This window comes from Schistocerca gregaria, chromosome 6 (assembly GCF_023897955.1).
Source record: "Schistocerca gregaria isolate iqSchGreg1 chromosome 6, iqSchGreg1.2, whole genome shotgun sequence".
Lineage (NCBI taxonomy): Eukaryota > Metazoa > Arthropoda > Insecta > Orthoptera > Acrididae > Schistocerca > Schistocerca gregaria.
The window spans coordinates 34,106,580-34,126,779 of NC_064925.1; the positions used below are offsets into that span (position 1 = coordinate 34,106,580).

Here is a 20,200-nt window from a genome sequence, read left to right on the forward strand (position 1 = left end):
ATGGTTACTATGATTTTCAGATATTATGTTTGTTCTCTTTACAGCAGCAGCAATAACATTACCAACAACAATGTTCACAATGGAGAAGGAAGTGTTGCGGCACCAAAAGTGAATGTAATCAGACCAAAGACAGCTCGTTTGGGAAGTGCCAGGCCTATGAGTGCGAGGCCAGCTGCTCCACGGGTAAGAGATCGTGGTGAGGTGGTGGTGCCTGCGGAAGTCCAGTGAGTACCTGTAAGAATACCCATTGAAAACGTCATCCATTCAAATCTAAAGAGAAATAATCAGTTCTGAATGTATAATGTAACCAGTGGAAAAATGCTCCTACCAGGGTACAAAAATGTGAATATGTTACGGTTTGGTTACGGTTATGGTTACGGTTGCTGCCTCGTTCTACCTTCCTCAGTGCCTTTATGGATTTCCCACTTTTTTAATATGCAACTTACCTCAGACTCCCGCAAGCTCTTCAATCTGTAACCCTCTCACTCTAACTAGTCAGTCACTATAAGTTGCTCATACCCTTCCAATTCCAGTTGTCCTTTCTCACTCATTCAGCCAAACTCATTGTCATTATCTCTTTGTTTCTCTATGCCATTGTCTCCTGTCTAACACCCTTAGTCCCCTTCATTTCGTCCTACTTTTACAGTCTCATCTCACTATCAGTGACTTGCTCTTGCTCTCCCTTACTGCTGGTATCTCATTTCAACCTTCCAAATGCTGCTCTCTCTTCTCACTGTTACTTTCTCTCTCTTACTCATTGTAGCATAATATACTGCATCTCATTTTGATTGGCTCTCACCCACCTCCACCTCCACTTTCGCTTTCTCTTTATTTCCTCCTACCCAGCACTGTCTCCTTCGCTCTTTTCCTAGCACTGTTCTGTCACTGTCAACTATGTTCCATTGGCGTCCTGTCCCTCTTTTTCTCTCACACTACCATTGTCTTCTTTGCTCTAACACAACCACTGTCTATTATCTTCCAGTATTTAATAATTTTCCATCTCTGTCCATTGTCAGTGTCTTCTCTTCCTTCTCCTCTTTCAACATAAAGAAGTCCAAATAAGAAAATATTCACATCCTGTGAACTCCAATAGCATGTTTCTGCTGGTTCCCTTCTTTTCTCTGCTGCAGGGGGGAATGTAACTCACATGAATAGAAATGTATTGGTCAGTGAAATTTATGTGAAATTGAAATAACAGGGTGTATATGACTCGAGACAACTGGGAATTTTTTAGAATTCCAGGAATTTTTCATTCTTTCAGTTTTCTCTTAAATTTTTGTAATTTTGAATGGTAAGAACCGATACTCTAACAAAGGATATTACTGTATCCCGCTAATGCAGTATAATACTTCAACAATAAAACATAAATGAGAGAAGAAAATGAAAATAACTTAAATTGCAAAGGAAATGCTCCTTATACAACAACGACACACAGTGCTCATGCAGTATCTGCCAACAGCAAAATGTGCCAAAGGCCTTAGGAAGACTACGTGCATAGTGTATGTGATGTCTCTGTCATGTGAATCCTCGTCGCATCTAAAAATAAACTTTCCACAGAAAAAAGGGGATGGGGCTATAAGTGCTGAGTGGAGTAAAGCTGAACGGATGAATGCCAATCACTGTCTGATTATGTGGTTGATGGGGTTTGCGAATGATCAGCATTGTTATAATTACTATCGAAATCCGTAGATTCAGACTACCAGAATGGAAATAAATGACTAACAGGTGAGAAAGATTACGTTTTATCTTCTCTGTGTATCCAAGAAAATGAAATTTTGTCCGAAAATTTTAGGCCAGATCACTGTACTAGTAAGGACCAGTTGTACAGTCCCCGGCTAGTAGCTGCTTAAGTTCTATTCTGGAAGTAATGCAGAAAACGTGTTGTACGAACATGTAACAACGCCTAACTGGAGAATATTTATGGGATAATTAAACCTGTGATTCTGACAGGGTTAGTGAAGTTAATCGGTGAACAAATTTTGACAATGGCAGGAATAGCTACAGAATTGGTGATGACAAGATTGTTTGTTAGAATGAGGAAGGAGAAGAAACGAGGACATTACACAAATTATGGAAGAGTAAGACGATTCCAAATTTAGTGTGTGTGTGTGTGTGTGTGTGTGTGTGTGTGTGTGTGTGTGTGTGTGTGTGTGTGTGTATCCGTCCTTTTTTCCACCCGAAGGTAAGTCTTTCCGGTCCCGGGATTGGAGTGACTCCTTACCCTCTCCCTTAAAACCCACATCCTTTCGTCTGTCCCTCTCCTTCCCTCTTTCCCAATGAAGCAACCTAAGGTTGTGAAAGCTTGAATTTTGTGTGTATGTTTGTATTTGTTTGTGTGTCTATCAACATACCAAAGCTTTTGTTTGGTAAGTTACATCATCTTTGGTTTTAGATATATTTTTCCCACGTGGAATGTTTCCCTCTATTTTTTATATATAATGATGGTATTGTTAGTATTTTAAGAACATTTGTAGTTGTTTGTAGCAGTTACTTTGGTGCATGTATCTTTGCACTAGTATCATAAGCAAATAGTGTAGCATTGGCTGCACCATTTGAGTTGTTATTGTCTCTTATACTGACAAGAAACAATATGCAACCTAGAATACTACCTTGTGGTACTCGTATATCTGCTTTTTTGCCTCTGGTACTAAATTTATTTTGTTCTTGGAGTATGCTAACATCAGTCCTACAACTTGTTCTGTTTTTTTAGTCCTGATTGAAAACACTTTTTCCCTGCTCGATGAATACTTAATGTACCCAATTTTTCTAAAAGAGTGCCATAATTCACAGTATCAAATGCTTTGGAGAGATCTAAATTTACTCCTATTCCACTATTGTCTTTTTCTAGATTTTTGATCATTTATTTGGTGTTGCTCATTACTGCTGTTTCTGTATTTTTACCTGGCCTGAAGCCATGCTGATATCTGTTTAGTAATTTGTGGTCATTTAGATATTTTTTGATTCTGTGTTTCATCAGTTTTTCTAATGTTTTGGAAAATACAGGAGGGAGCTATATTGGCCAATAGTTTTCTACCTTATATTTGTAGCCATTTTTAAATAATGACCACTTTTGAGATTTTCAGCATTATGTGGACACACTACTTCATTAGATGATAAGTTGGCTATGTATGTCAAAGGCCTTGCAATATGTGGAGCTATCATTATAGATATTAGTATCTGATCTACTGCTGCTGACATTTTAGGATTCAAGCATTTTACCACTTTTAACACTTCATGCTCAAACAGCTTTTGAAAATTCTGGTTTTTCTTGGTTTATAAACGAAGAGCTTATGAAATTGTTGAACTCAGGAAATAATTGTTAGTATAATTTGGCATATCTTGTTTCTAAAATTGATATTTTTTATGTTTTTGAGAATGATTTTCTGGTCTTCACATCTCTTCCCTGTTTCAGTCTTCACAATACCTTGTATACCTTTTTATTTGACTCCATACTGTCTTATTAAGCTATCTTTACTGATGAATTTTGCCTTCAAAATTAGTTTTCAGTGCTTCCTCTATTGATTCCTAACATATTTTATGAAGTGTGTGTTGTAACATTGTATCAACACAATATCAGAATTCCCACCAAACTTTATTCCACTTTCACATTGAGAGATACACTAAGCCACTGAATGAAGTAGAAATGTGTATATACATCTTAACCATTAAAGCACTGTCGAACAGTTGAGCATACAATCATCAGTAAACATCAGTCTGACTAAGAGCCCTGTGCACTAGCTTATACAAGGCTGTTTGTACACAGCACAGTGCTTGCTGTGCCAAAGCAGGGCAACCTCTTTAGGCCAGCTATGGATGTGCACAATTTGATTATATGTGCTCACTCTACAGGGTTACAATACTCCTTCCCCCTTGGGGAAAAGTATTCACTTTGAAGATGCCCATGTCTTTATGGGGAGGAGATGGCTGCTAGAGCAAATGTCGTGCCATCACAGGAGAAAGCAGTCTGAAATGACATGGGTGTGGGTAGGTCCAGCACCCACTCTCCTGTGAGAGGCTGTAAGGAAGCACTAGTGATAGTCACCATACCTGTGTCTGCAGCTGAGCAAGAATTTGCCGTTGGAGGCACCAGCAGGCATTTGCCGATGGAGGAATCAGAGAAAACAAAGGTCATGGCAGGGCCAGTAGCAATGACAGGGGCTGGCAAGATGGAAGCAGATCTGTGCTGACTACTTCTCTGGTTTTGACGACACACAGAATGGAGATGATGCAGGAGTTGTGGGGAGATGTGGACCATGTCATCAGGGCCAGCACAGATGGTGGAGGCTGCCATGGGGATGGAGGGCTTTTTGAAGCATGGTCAGATGGATGTGGGTGGAGCTGGTCATTGTGTTGTGCCACAGAGCCATCGGAGGTGTGCACAATGCAGAGATGGCACCCTCAGCAGTAGTGGACAATCACCGATATCTACTTAGGGCACCGACCCACCCTTGGACCAAGATAGCAGAACCTGGTTGCAGTCACTGCAAGGCAGGTGCTGACAGGTGGCCGGGCATTGGCTAGCAAGGTTGGAGCAGACTTTGGGACTGGTAGTCATGGTAGCAGCTCTGCTGGGCTACAGTTGCCAATGGGAATGAACCTATATGAACTCAAGAACCTGTCGAGGGCTTGCTCAGGAGAAGATTGAGTGATATCTTTTATTCATGTGGGCTTTGAACTTATGGATGAGCCGCTCCACCTCACCATGGAACTGAAGATGAAAGAGAGGGGCGTTAACATGTCAGATGCCACTCTTTGTACAAAAATCTTCAACATTTTGAGACACAAACTGCTGGCCATTGTCCGTCACAACCATGTATGTCAATCTTTTGGGAAAGTTCTTTGAGATGGCCAGGAATGTAGCTGCCATGGACGTGGATGGGCAAAGAGCCACACAAGAAAATTTTGAGAAAATGTCATCTACTACAAGCCAAAAGGAGTTAATGAATGGACCCCACAAAATCTTCATGAATGTGTTACTAGGGCCCCTAGCCATGGAGAAAGAGAAGACCTGGTGTCGCGTGATAGGTGGTGCAGAGAGGGGCAGGGTGTCACAATGTGCATTATCTCATTGCTGATACCTGGCCAAATCATACAGTGATAGCCCAGCAATTTTCTACAAGAAAGCCCCCAGTAGTTTAGGTGGAGAAGGTGTATAATGTTCCACTGTAATGCAGATGGGATCAAAATTGTGACCGCTGACTTTTCAGTGGCCAACAGTAACACACCATCATGGTCTGGGAGGTGGAGACAGAGAGCATAATAACTACACAAAATATACTATACACAGCCCAGTGGTGTACCCAGCCAGCCATGGTGGACAAATAGAATAACCTCATGTAAGATACGATTGTCCACAACAGCTGTAGAAATATGAGAACTGATAATAGAAAAGCCATTTACAGTGTGGAAACACAACAGTTAATTGTGATCAAATGCTGGATTGGGGGCAGTCAGCAATCAAGAAAAAGCATCTACATTAGCGTGTTGTGCTGTGAGTCGGAAATGATTCCTGTAGTTCCAGTAAAGATGGCAAAGGATTAATAAGGGAAACCAGAGGTTTATGATCAGTAATCAAATGAAACTTAGAACTGTGTAGGAAAACATATTTTTTGAGGGCATACACAATAGCAAGAGCTTCTTTTTCTACCTTTGAGTACTGCAGTTTCACTTGATTCAGTTTTGGAAGCGTATGCAATGGGGAATTCAGAATAGTCCTTATATTTGTGCATGAGAATGACTCCAAGGCCATACAGGGAAGCATCTGTAGCCAAAGCAAGATATGGCTTCGTTGGAAGGTAACCAAGTAAGGTGTGGAGTGTTATTTTGATGTTAATAGAATAAAAGCACACTCACTGGTAGGTAAGCAGTGAAAGACAACATCTTTACATATGAATGCGTGATGTGGCTGGACCAATGTGGCTGCACCCGGAAGAAATTTATGGTAGTATGCAATCTTTCTGAGAAAAGCTTGCAACTCTTTGACATTAGTAGGACACAGCAAAGCTGTAATGGCCTCAATGTGCTGGTGTAAAGGCTCAATGCGAGCATGTGAGACTTCAAAATCGATATAGATTATAAATGGCTGAAAAATTGTGATTTATCCATGTTACATTTCAAACTGGCAGCCTGTAGTGCCACAAACGATGCACAGATGTTGTCCAAATGTTCATCTGTTGAAGAACCTGAGACCACAATATCATGCAGGTGATTAAATGGCAGGGGCACTATCCATGCCAAATGGCAGGCATTGGTATTGATGTAAGCTAAAGGGGCTATTCACTATGAGGATTCATTTGAAAGCATCATCCAGAGGCAGCTGCAGCTAGACTTCTGACGCGTTATTTTTGAAAAAAATATTGACTCCTGGAAAGCCATGCTAAGAATTCATCCTGATGGGGTCAGGGATAGGTGTCTGTAATAGATTGAGAGTTTACAAACTTTTTAAAATCACCAGAGCTGAAGCTTTCCTTTAGGGTTTGCAACAATTACCTGTGGAGTAGAACCATTCACTAGTGACAACACCCAAAATGTAACTTGATCTAGTTCCAATTTGCCTTACTCTCATGTAGCTATTGGGATTGGACAGGTATGAAAAATATGGGGGCACACCACTAGTTTCATTGTGATGTGAGCCTGGAAATCAGTAGCAAATGCTAAAAATTCTGAAAACAGAGAGACAATATTCTGAGCAGAGCATTTCCATTTGTTGGTATGGAACTTAATCCAGTACCTTATACACTTAACTGAAAATAGAGAATCCAAAAGTTTTGAAGATGTCTAACCCAAATAGGTTTCAGTGTTGGCATCATCCACTAATACAAGCATCAAAGGTCAAACAACTGCTTTCTATACTACAGAAGTAGAAAACTATTCCAGTATGGATATTTGTTGTTTGTTAAAACTTGCCAACTGAATTGGGAGACAAAGCCAGTGATCATAGATTCACATAGGATTGACAACTTAACAAATTCACTGTTACATGCATGCCCACTTGCATTTTAAACATCTTGTCCATAACACACACTTAAATGTAGAGTTTGTCGGGGGCTACCATTACTCAGAAAATGCTGTTCACTTCCATGTTGATATCTGGTGAAAGATGTTGAGAATTGCACACAGATGCTATTTGTCCCCCCCCCCCCCCTCTCCCCTTTTTTTTTTATTACAATTGTGGCATGTTGCCCAATGCTTTGGGCACACTGTGTGCTCATGTTGAACAAAACAATAAGGGCATGATGGGAGAAGAGCATGGTGCCTCTGCTGTGATGCAAACTGCTGCTGTTGCTTAGCTCAGCACTGTCCCATGGGGCATGGAGGCTGCGGTTGCATGGCCATAATGTCATCCACCCCTCCCCGCAATCACCCCACAAAACAATGAACTATCCGACGTCAACCTAGGAGGAGAGGGAACAATGGCAGCTACTTCACACCAAGCTTCTATCTGATTTGCTGCTGCCCTGCATACTTCAGAAGACTGAGCAGTGTTCAGAACATCTGTGAGAGGGGGAATTTCACCTTTTGAAGCATGTTCATACCTTTTCCTTTCAGGGGCCAGCCACATTATAGCATCATGAAGCATGGAATCAGCATATGAGTCCTGGTGGGCCTCGGTAACAAACTGGCAATGATGGCTAACTCCATGAAGTTCCACTGCCCCAGCTCTGTACTACAGTAGCGTGTCTGATTTTGGCAGTGGTAGAAATCAGCACAAGCAACAATAACATGAATACATTTGCAATGATAACTATAGAGCAAGTGACAACATTTCATCGAAAGAGAGACTGGCAGATTCCTGAAGAGGAGTTAGCTGATACAAAGGTCATAAACATGATAAGAAATCTATGACAGAAGGAAAGCCTTATGAATGTTAAGATCAGCAACTCCAAAAGCTTGAAAATATTGCCAAAGGGATTCTAATGTGCATCCCAACTTCTGCAGAATCATCATACAGAGGAAATGGTGGGGTTGCATATGCAGTGGTGAACCATGGTGTGTGTGTGTGTGTGTGTGTGTGTGTGTGTGTGTGTATTTAGGCAGAGAGCTAGAAGCGACGGAGAGGCTTCATCCTGCCATAGCCCTCAGTGGTTCATAACCCCACAACAGGCCACAGCAGTCCACGCCCCCTCTGGCAGGGACCTCTTGCACCAGATGAGTGTAACCCCAAACATTATGATGGTTTATGTGTACGTGAAGACAGTGTTTGTGCAGCAATTGCCAGGAACCGGCACGCCTTCCCACTTGGGAAGTGGCACATTAGACACTGCGGCTAGCCGGGTGGGCTACCTTGGCGTGTAAAGAACACAGCAAAATTGTGTAGTGCCACGTCCAGGGCCCACTGCGGGTTAGTGAGAGCTCACTGCTCCTCAGTGAGAGACTGAAGAAATTCTTCCACTGACAAATCGGCCATAGTGAACTTCAAAATAAAACACGTCGAGTAGAATACTGCACTTGTGACAAAAATGCTGTAACATTGTACAAACACAATATCAGAATTCCCACCAACCAAACTTTATTCCACTTTCAGAAGAAGCAATACACTAAGACACTGAATAATATAGAAATGTGTACAACAGCTCTTATTAATAAAGCACAGGGCAACAGGTCAGCTTGCAATCATCATGGTAAACATTAATTTGGCTGAGGGCTAAGCAAGTTGGGCTGTGTAAGACTGTTGTGCACACGGTGCAGCACTTGCTGTGCCATCTGTGCCAATGTGAGGCGAGCATTTTATGGCAGTCATAGAGATGCACGCCATTTGATTATCCACACTCACTCTACAGAGTTACAACACTGTGGGTATGTGGATGTTTTCATTTTAGAAATAAGTCTCTTTAAAGGTCCACAAGAAGTTTTGAAGCCAGCTGAGATCCTAGAACATCATATTACCATGTGACCTCATTCTTGACAGCTTCTTTGGAAAGCAAATTTCAACATATCCCACGAAAACTGGAGGAAATGAGTTACATGCATCATGAAAAGAATAGTTGCTACTCACCATGTAGCGGATATGCTGAATCGCAGATAGGCACAACAAAAAAGACTGTCAGTAAATGAGCTTGTTGCCAACAAGGCCTTCATTGGAGATGGAAAACACACACACACACACACACACACACACACACACACACACACACACTCGAGACCACAGAGAGAGAGAGAGAGAGAGAGAGAGAGAGAGAGAGAGAGAGAGAGAGAGAGAGAGTGTGTGTGTGTGTGTGTGTGTGTGTGTGTGTGTGTGTGTGTGTGTTCTATCTCTGATGAAGGCCTTGTTGGCCAGAATTTTGTTTTCTGACAGTCTTTTTTGTTGTGACTATCTGTAAGTCAGCATCTCCACCATATAGTGCGTATCAACTATTATTTTCATAATATTGTTACATTCCATACTGGTTTCTCCGTTGTTGTGTTATATGCCTCATTTGTATCTCTTAGAGACAAGCAAACATTTTGTTCCCAAGGAGAGACAGCAGCCTTTGGGGTAGTTGCAGGGTCAACAGTCTGGATGATTGACTGATCTGGCCTTGTAGCATCAACCAAAATGGTATGGTTGTACTGGTACTGTGAACAACTGAAAGCTAGGGGAAAGTACAGCTGTAATTTTTCCCAAGGGAATGAAGCCCTACTGTTTGTTTAAATATGATGGCAGCCTTTTGGGTAAAATATTTTGCATGTAAACTGGTCCCCCACTTGGATCTCCGAGCAGGAACTACTTACGAGGATGTCATCATCAGGAGAAACAAAACAAAACTGAACTGGCATTATATGGATCAGAGCATGGGCTGTTAGGTCCCTTAATCGAGCATTTAGGTTAGAAAATTTAGAAAGTGGAAATGGATCACTTCAAGTTAGATATAATGGGTATGGGTGAAGTTTGGTGACAGGTGGAACAGAACTTCTGGCTAGGTAAATGCAGGCTTATATATATACAAAATGAAAGAGGGATAATGCAGGAATAGGTTTAATAATGAATGAGAGAGTAGGAATATGAGTAAGCTTCTATGAGTAGTGCAGTGAATGCATATTGTAGCCAAGATAGACATGAAACCTACAACCACCACAGCAGTACAAGTTTTTATGCCAACTTGTTCCACAGGTGATGAAGAGGTAGAAAAAATTTATGATGAGATGAAAAAAATTATTCAGGTAGTTAAGAGAGATGAAATTTTAATAGCGATGTATGACTAGAATTCAGTAGTAAGAAAAGGAAGAACAGGAAAAATAGTAGATGAATATGGACCTGGAAAAGGTATGAAAGAGAAAGCTGCCTCGTAGAATTATGCACAAAGCATAATTTAATCATCTCTACCACTTGGTTTAAGACTCATGAAAGAAAGCTGTACTCATGGAAGAGACCTGGAGACACCATCAAGTTTCAGATTGATTATACATTGAAGAGCCAAAGAAACTGGTACACCTGCATAATATCATGTAGAGCCCCTGCAAGCACGTAGAAGTGCGATAACATGATGTGGAATGGACTTGACTAATGTCTGAGGTAGTGCTGGAGGGAAATGACATAATGAATCTTGCAGTGCTGTCCATAAATCTGTAAGAGTATGAGGGGGTGGAGGTCTTTTCTTAACAGCACATTGCAAGGCATCTCAGATATACTCTATAATGTTCATATATGAGGAGTTTGGTGACCACCTGAAGTGCTTAAACTCAGAAGAGTGTTACTGGAGCCACTCTGTAGAAATTCTGGACAACTAAGATGTCACATTATCCTGCTGGAATTTCCCAATTCCATCGAAATGCACAGTGGACATGAAAGGATGCAGGTGATCAGACAGGATGTTACATACCTGTTAGTCATATCTAGACGTAGCAGGGGTTCCATATCACTCCAGCCTCACACAACCCACACCATTATAGAGCCTCCACCAGCTTGAACAGTCCCCTGCTGACATGCAGGGTCCATGGTTTCATGAGGTTGTCTCCATACCTGTCACGTCCATCTGCTCAATACAATTTGAAAAGAGACTGATCCAAACAGGCAACACGTTTCTAGTCATCAACAGTCCAATGTTGGTGCTAACGGCTGCACACGAGGTATAACACTTTGTGTTACACAGTCATCAAGGGTATATGAGTGGTCCGTTGACTCTGAAAGCCCATATCCATGATGTTTTGTTGGATAGTTCACAGGTTGACACTTGCTGATGACCCAGCATTGAAATGTGCAGTAATTTGTGGAAAGGTTACACTTCTGTCATGTTGAACGATTCTCTTCAGTCGTCATTGGTCCTGTTCTTGCAGGATCTTTTTTTAGCTGCAGCAATGTAATAGATTTGATATTTTACTGTATTCCTGATATTCACGCTACACTCGTGAAGTGGTTGTACGGGAAAATCCCCACTTCATTGCTACCTCGAAGATGCTATGTCCTATTACTCATGCACCGACTATAACACCACGTTCAGACTCACTTAAATCTTGATAACTTGCCATTGTAGCAACAGTAACCAATCTAACAACTGTGCCAGACACTTGTTGTCTTACACAGGCGATGTTGACTGCAGTGTTGTATTCTGCCTGTTCACATGTGTTTGTATTCGAATACGCATGCCTACACCAGTTTTTTTGGCACTTCAGTGTGTAATGTTAAGGTAGAGATTTTGGAACCAGATTTTAAATTGTCTGACATTTCCAGAGGGACATGTGGACTCTGAGCACAATTTGTTGGTTATGAACTGTAGATTAAAACTGAAGAAATTGCAAAAAAGTAAGAATTTAAGGAGATAGGACCTGGATAAACTGAAAGAATCAGAGGTTGTGGAGAGTTTCAGAGGGAGTATTAGAAATACAGTAGAAAGGAATACAATAGAAGATGAACGGGGAGCTTTGAGAGATGAGAAAGTGAATACAGCAGGTGATCAAATAGGTAAAAAGACATGGTGTAGTGGAAATTCTTTGATAAAACAAGTAATACAGGATTTGATTGATGAAATGAGTCTAAAAATGCAGCAAATGAAGTAAGTGAAATGGAATAAAAATGTCTAAAAAACGAGATTGATAGGAAGTGAAAAATGGCTAAGCAGGAATGGCTGAAGGACAGTGTAAGGATTTATAAGAATATATCCCTCAAAGAAAGACAGATACTGCCTACAGGAAAATTTAAGAGGCCTTCTCAGAAAAGAGATGCAGCTGAACAAATATCTGATACTGAGAAAAGAACGCGACTGAACAGTGAAAGACTTAAATCAAAGCAAGGTCCCAGGAATAGATGACTTTCTGTCAGAACTACTGATAGGCTTGGGAGAGCCAGCCATGACAAAACTATTCCATCTGGTGTGCAATATATATGAGGCAGGCAATGTAGCATTGAACTTCGAAAAGAGTCTAATAAATCCAATTTTAAAGAAAGCAGGTGCTGGCCCCACAATTTATCCTAGAAGAAAGTTTAAGGAAAGGCCAACCTACATTTATAGCATTTGTAGACTTACAGAAAGCTTTTGACAATGTTGACTTTCTTTCAAGAGGTAGAGACAATATTTCTGCTTGGAACCCCTTAGTAGGATATTTATAAATTTTACTTAATTTTGTGTAGAAAATTTATTTGACACATTAAGTATGTTTTTTTTTCTTTCAGTGGCACTGAAGAAATTTTGAGGGCAAGAGCACTGTGGTCTGATAATCCCAAATCAGTATTTGTTACTACTACTTCTGTAGATCCTACATTTGAAGATATATTGTCTGTAAGACTGTTTGTATTATATGTTATTCTGTTGGTAAATGTGTGTATGTAAATAGGTTGAAATTACATAATAGGTTTAAGAACTGATCTTTTGACTTCTTTCATTCATACACCTTATATTGAAGTTCCAACCCCCATGAACCATGGACCTTGCCGTTGTTGGGGAGGCTTGCGTGTGTCTGTGATACAGATAGCTGTACCGTAGGTGCAACCACAACGGAGGGGTATCTGTTCAGAGGCCAGACAAATGTGTGGTTCCTGAAGAGGGGCAGCAGTCTGTTCAGTAGTTGCAAGGGCAACAGTCTGGATGATTGACTGATCTGGCCTTTTAACAATACCAAAACGGCCTTGCTGTGCTGGTACTTCAAACAGCTGAAAGCAAGGGGAAACTACGGCCGTCATTTTTCCCGAGGGCATGCAGCTTTACTGTATGATTAAATGATGATGGCGTCCTCTTGGGTAAAATATCCCAGAGGTAAAATAGTCCCCCATTCGGATCTCCGGGCGGGGACTACTCAAGAGGATGTCGTTATCAGGAGACAGAAAACTGGTGTTCTACGGATCGGAGCGCGGAATGTCAGATCCCTTAATCGGGCAGGTGGGTTAGAAAATTTAAAAAGGGAAAAGGATAGGTTAAAGTTAGTGAAGTTCGGTGGTAGGAGGAACAAGACTTTTGGTCAGGTGCCCACAGGGTTATAAGCACAAAATCAAACAGGGGTAATGCAGGAGTAGGTTTAATAATGAATAAAAAAATAGGAGTGCGGGTAAGCTACTACAAACAGCATAGTGAATGCATTATTGTGGCCAAGATAGATATGAAGCCCCTGCCTACTACAGTAGTAAAAATTTATATGCCAACTAGCTCTGCTGATGGATGAAGAAATTGAAGAAATGTATGATGAAATAAAAGAAATTATTCATGTAGTGAAGGGAGGTGAAAATTTAATAGTCATGGGTGACTGGAATTCTAGTGTAGGAAAAGGGAGAGAAAGAAACGTAGTAGGTGGATATGGATTGGGGCTAAGAAATGAAAGAGGAAGCCGCTTGGTAGAATTTTGCACAGAGCACAACTTAATCATAGCTAACACTTGCTTTAAGAATCATGAAAGAAGGTTGTATACATGGAAGAACCCTGGAGATACTAAAAGGTATCAGATAGATTATATGATGGTAAGACAATGATTTAGGAACCAGGTTTTAAATTGTAAGACATTTCCAGGAGCAGATGTGGACTCTGATCACAATATATTTGTTATGACCTGTAGATTAAAACTGAAGAAACTGCAAAAAGGTGGGAATTTAAGGAGATGGGACCTGGATAAGCTGAAAGAACCAGAGGCTGTACAGAGTTTCAGGGAGAGCATAAGGGAACAATTGACCGGAATGGGGGAAAGAAATACAGTAGAAGAAGAATGGGTAGCTCTGAGGGATGAAGTAGTGAAGGCAGCAGAAGATAAAGTAGGTAAAAAGACCAGGGCTAGTAGAAATCCGTGGGTAACAGAAGAAATATTGAATTTAACTGATGAAAGGAGAAAATATAAAAATGCAGTAAATGAAGCAGGCAAAAAGGAATACAAATGTCTCAAAAATGAGATCGACAGGAAGTGCAAAATGGCTAAGCAGGGATGACTAGAGGACAAATGTAAGGATGTAGAGGCTTATCTCACTAGGGGTAAGATAGATACTGCCTACAGGAAAATTAAAGAGACCTTTGGAGAGAAGAGATCCACTTGTATGAACATCAAGAGCTCAGATGGAAACCAAGTTCTAAGCAAAGAAGGGAAAGCAGAAAGGTGGAAGGAGTATATAGAGGGTCTATACAAGGGCGATGTACTTGAGGACAATATTATGGAATTGTAAGAGGATGTAGATGAAGATGAAATGGAAGATACGATACTGCGTGAAGAGTTTGACAGGGCACTGAAAGACTTGAGTTGAAACAAGGCCCCCTCTACCATCTGGTGAGCAAGATGTATGAAACAGGCGAAATACCCTCAGACTTCAAGAAGAATATAATAATTCCAATCCCAAAGAAAGCAGGTGTTGATAGATGTGAAAATTACCGAACAATCAGTTTAATAAGCCACAGCTGCAAAATACTAACACAAATTCTTTACAGACAAATGGAAAAACTATTAGAAGCTGACCTTGGGGAAGATCATTTTGGATTCCGTAGAAATACTGGAACATGTGAGGCAATACTGACCTTACGACTTATCTTAGAAGAAAGATTAAGGAAAGGCAAACCTACGTTTCTAGCATTTGTAGACCTAGAGAAAGCTTTTGACAATGTTGATTGGAATACTCTCTTTCAAATTCTAAAGGTGGCAGGGGTAAAATACAGGGAGCGAAAGGCAATTTGCAATTTGTACAGAAACCAGATGGCAGTTATAAGAGTCGAGGGGTATGAAAGGGAAGCAGTTGTTGGGAAGGGAGTGAGACAGGGTTGTAGCCTCTCACCGATGTTATTCAATCTGTATATTGAGCAAGCAGTAAAGGAAACAAAAGAAAAATTCGGAGTAGGTATTAAAATCCATGGAGAAGAAATAAAAATGTTGAGGTTCGCCGATGACATTGTAATTCTGTCAGACAGCAAAGGACTTGGAAGGGCAGTTGAATAGAATGGACAGTGTCTTGAAAGGAGGATATAAGATGAACATCAACAAAAGCAAAACGAGGATAATGGAACGTAGTCGAATTAAATCGGGTGATGCTGAGGGAATTGGACTAGGAAGTGAGACACTTAAAGTAGTAAAGGAGTTTTGCTATTTGGGGAGCAAAATAACTGATGATGGTCGAAGTAGTGAGGATATAAAATGTAGACTGGCAATGGCAAGAAAAGCGTTTCTGAAGAAGAGAAGTTTGTTAACATCGAGTATAGATTTATGTATCAGGAAGTTATTTCTGAAAGTATTTGTATGGAGTGTAGCCATGTATGGAAGTGAATCATGGATGATAAATAGTTTGGACAAGAAGAGAATAGAAGCTTTCGAAATGTGGTGCTACAGAAGAATGCTGAAGATTAGATGGGTAGATCACATAACTAATGAGGAAGTATTGAATAGGATTGGGGAGAAGAGAAGTTTGTGGCACAACTTGACTAGAAGAAGGGATCGGTTGGTAGGACATGTTCTGAGGCATCAAGGGATCGCCAGTTTAGTATTGGAGGGCAGCGTGGAGGGTAAAAATCGTAGAGGGAGACCAAGAGATGAATACACCAAGCAGATTCAGAAGGATGTAGGTTGCAGTAGGTACTGGGATATGAAGAATCTTGCACAGGATAGAGTAGCATGGAGAGCTGCATCAAACCAGTCTCAGGACTGAAGACCACAACAACAACAACACATTGAAGTTGTTACAAACAATCACAGTGGCTCTTCTAGTAAATATAATGTCAAGCAATATTTCTAATTGATTTATGAGAATGTCTGTATCACCAGTAGGTTGTCTGTATATTGCTATGACATTGACTTTTCTCTGCACTCCATACAACTGTACAGCTGCTGCTTCAAAATGATTTTCCACACTTAATCATTTAGCTTCACACCTTCTTTTATACCCAGTACTTGATTTGGTAAAGATGTATATACACCTCCATTTTTGGCATTTTTTCTACAGCATTGACATGCCATCTTATACAGGGTGTTACAAAAAGGTATGGCCTAACTTTCAGGAAACATTCCTCACACACAAATAAAGAAAAGATGTTATGTGGACATGTGTCTGGAACAATTAATTTCCATGTTAGAGCTCATTTTAGTTTCGTCAGTATGTACTGTACTTCCTCAATTCACCGCCAGTTGACACAATTTAAGGAAGATAATGTTGACTTCAGTGCTTGTGTTGACATGCGACTCATTGCTCTACAGTACTAGCATCAAGCACATCAGTATGTAGCATCCACAGGTTAGTGTTCATCACGAACATGGTTTTGCAGTCAGTGCAATGTTTACAAATGGGGAGCTGGCAGATGCCCATTTGATGTATGGATTAGCACAGGGCAATAGCCATGGCGCGGTACGTTTGTATCGAGACAGATTTCCAGAACAAAGGTGTCCTGAGAGGAAGATGTTTGAAGAAATTGAGCGGCATCTTAGGGAGCACGGAACATTCCAGCCTATTACTCGCGACTGGGGAAGACCTAGAACGATGAGGACACCTGCAATGGACGAGGCAATTCTTCGTGCAGTTGATGATAACCCTAATGTTAGCATCAGAGATGTTGCTGCTGTACAAGGTAATGTTGACCACATCACTGTATGGAGAGTGCTATGGGAGAACCAGTTGTTCCCGTACTGTGTACAGCTTATGCAGGCACTATCAGCAGCTGATTGGCCTCCACGGGTACACTTCTGCGAATGGTTCATCCGACAATGTGTCAATCCTCATTTCAGTGCAAATGTTCTCTTTACGGATGAGGCTTCATTCCAACATGATCAAATTGTAAATTTTCACAATCAACATGTGTGGGCTGATGAGAATCTGCATGCAATTGTGCATCACGTCATCAACACAGATTTTCTGTGAACGTTTGGGTAGACATTGTTGGTGATGTCTTGATTGTGCCCCATGTTCTTCCACCTACGCTCAATGGAGCATGTTACCATGATTTTATATGGGATACTTTACCTGTGCTGCTAGAACATGTGCATTTACAAGTACGACACAACATGTGGTTCATGCACGATGGAGCTCCTGCACATTTCAGTCAAAGTGCTTGTACGCTTCTCAACAACAGATTCGGTGACCGATAGATTGGTAAAGGTGGACCAATTCCATGGTCTCCACGCTCTCCTGACCTCAACCCTCTTGACTTTAATTTCTGGGGGCATTTGAAAGCTCTTGTCTACACAACCCTGGTACCAAATGTAGATACTTTTCATGCTCGTATTGTGGACAGCTGTGATACAATACGCCATTCTCCAGGGCTGCATGAGCGCATCAGGGATTCCATGCGATGGAGGATGGATACATGTACCCTCGCTAACGGAGGACATTTTTAACATTTCCTGTAACGAAGTGAAATCACACTGGTACGTTCTGTTGCTGTGAGTTTCCATTCTATGATTAATGTGATTTGAAGAGAAGTAATAAAATGAGCTCTAACATGGGATGTAAGCTTTTCTGGACACATGTCCACATAACGTATTTTCTTTCTTTGCGTGTGAGGAATGTTTCCTGAAAGTTTGGCCATACCTTTTTGTAACACCCTGTATAGATTAATGTTAGTGCTGTGTAGTTGTAAACTCCTTCACCTATGTTCCATAATGCACATGCACTCAATGTTCACTACTATGTCACATTCTAATGATTTATTTTTAAGGCACTGAATGTTTAGCGTTAAAATCTGCAGATGATTAGGATGGGAACTGGTTGCAGTTGTGTTTACATTTTGTGATGTTGTGTTCCTTCCTGTGTTCTGGCAAGGTGCCTAAAATCCTTAAAAAGGACATGTTTTCAGCATTTCGTGGGTCATTATCTGGGCTGTGGTGAGATGCTTTCTGTTACGGTTGGTGCTACTGCTAATGTTTTTGTTGCAAATGTTTCTGTTGTTGTTGTTGTTGTTGTTGTTGTTGATAGAGATATTGTTTCAAATACTTCAGGTTTTGGTTTTGCAGCTACTGCTGTGCTCCCTTGGGAACTGGTAGCATTTGGGGTGTTTCCTTCTGTAGATGCAACATTATGTAATTGATCTTGTAGTGGTAATAGTTCATTGTCAATGGATTCCACACAAGCTTTTCCTTATAATGTATAGTTCTTGTCTGTGAGGAGAATGATCTTTGAAGCTTCACACTTGACTTTTGTTTTTGTATTTACTATTTTTAAAATATTTGTTATTACAATGTTTATCTCTATTTAGATGGGAGCTGTGTCTATCTTTTTCCATATTTATATTAAAAACAAAGATTCCAAGACTTACCAAGTGGGAAAGCGCCGGTAGACAGGCACAATAAAAACACACACACAAAATTTCGAGTTTTTGCAACCGGCGGTTGCTTCGTCAGGAAAGAGGAAGGAGAAGGAAAGATGAAAGGATGTGTGTTTTAAGGGAGAGGGTAAGGAGTCATTCCAATCCTGGGAGCAGAAAGACTTACCTTAGGGGGAAAAAAGGATAGGTATATACTTGTGCACACACACACACAAATATCCATCCATACATATACAGACACAAGAAGACATATTTAAAGGCAAAGAGTTTGGGCAGATATGTCAGTTGAGGCGGAAGTGCAGAGTCAAAGATGATGTTGAATGACAGGTGAGATATGAGTGGCGGCAACTTGAAATTAGCGGAGATTGAGGCCTGGTGGATAACGAGAAGAGAGGATATATTGAAGGGCATGTTCCCATCTCCGGAGTTCGGATAGGTTGGTGTTGGTGGGAAGTATCCGGATAACCCGGACGGTATAACACTGTGCCAAGATGTGCTGGCCATGCACTAAGGCATGTTTAGCCACAGGGTGATCCTCATTACCAACAAACACTGTCTGCCTGTGTCCATTCATGCGAATGGATAGTTTCTATCTATTCGCATGAATGTCCTCATATTTTCATTTCCACATTGTTTCAACCCAGTTTCTGTCCTTTTTTTTTTTTTTTTTTCAACACACGTTTCTAATTACTTTCTTTTGTAATACTAGGAGCCTAGCGACATTTGCTGAATTTTCCCAGAAGATTATGCTGTAACGAATAACTGACTCAAAGTAGCAGTGATAAACTATCTTTCTAGTATCCATGTTTGTGGCACCTGGCAAAATACACATTGCAAATACTAAGTTTTTCAGTTTATTTGCTAAGTAATCAATGTGTACCTTCCAAGCACGAGGCAGATGAAGTGACCAGTAATTCTGATACACATTTTTAGTCAAAAAAAAAAACCTGAACGAAAAGGCAATGTATAAATAAAGTATTTTGCACAGCAACTAAAAGACACTTCTGCAAGCCTTACTTCATTGTGTCACTTTTTTCTTTTTGGTTTTAGATCAGTTGTTGCCAAAGTGAACATCATAACAGAAGGTGATCAGATGGCAGAGCAAGATGAAAATGAGAATTACATTGTTGAGTCCCAGGATCAACCAGCAATTGAAATATTGGTAAATAGTAAAATAAAGTTTTATGATTCAAATCAAAATCTGTTAAGATGTCAAAGAACATATATCTGTCTGCACAATTCTATTTCTCATTTAATTTATGTTAACTACTACAACCTTATTGACTGTGTACACTTATGTGACTTGAGTTACAGATTTACTCACTATTTGCTCATTCATTACTAAATACTCTCGTACAATCCTCTCTCTGGTGGCTAGAACAGTCCTTTGATTGAGACTGGAAAGACTTTGAAAATATTGCAGTAATTGTTGCTGGGATACAAGTGCTTGTATAGCTTCCGTAGATTCATTATGTCATAATTTTTGTGTATTGTATTCTTATGTGTCTCTGTTTTCTAATACTAATCGTGGTTTGGTATTTTCCACCAGTCATTCATAGTCCTTCTTATTTCTAAATGTA

At 40.5% G+C, this 20,200-nt stretch overlaps 1 protein-coding gene across 2 annotated transcripts in view; it reads left to right on the forward strand.

Annotated features, from left to right (window-relative positions):
* Positions 1 to 20,200, forward strand: part of LOC126278416 (TRAF3-interacting protein 1) — a 272,794-nt gene that overhangs the window by 195,869 nt on the left and 56,725 nt on the right. For both annotated transcript variants that reach the window (XM_049978524.1, XM_049978525.1), the window contains 2 exons: positions 45 to 224; positions 19,671 to 19,782. In XM_049978524.1, the coding sequence (XP_049834481.1) occupies positions 45 to 224; positions 19,671 to 19,782 (292 nt within the window). The remainder of the gene's footprint in view (positions 1 to 44; positions 225 to 19,670; positions 19,783 to 20,200) is intronic.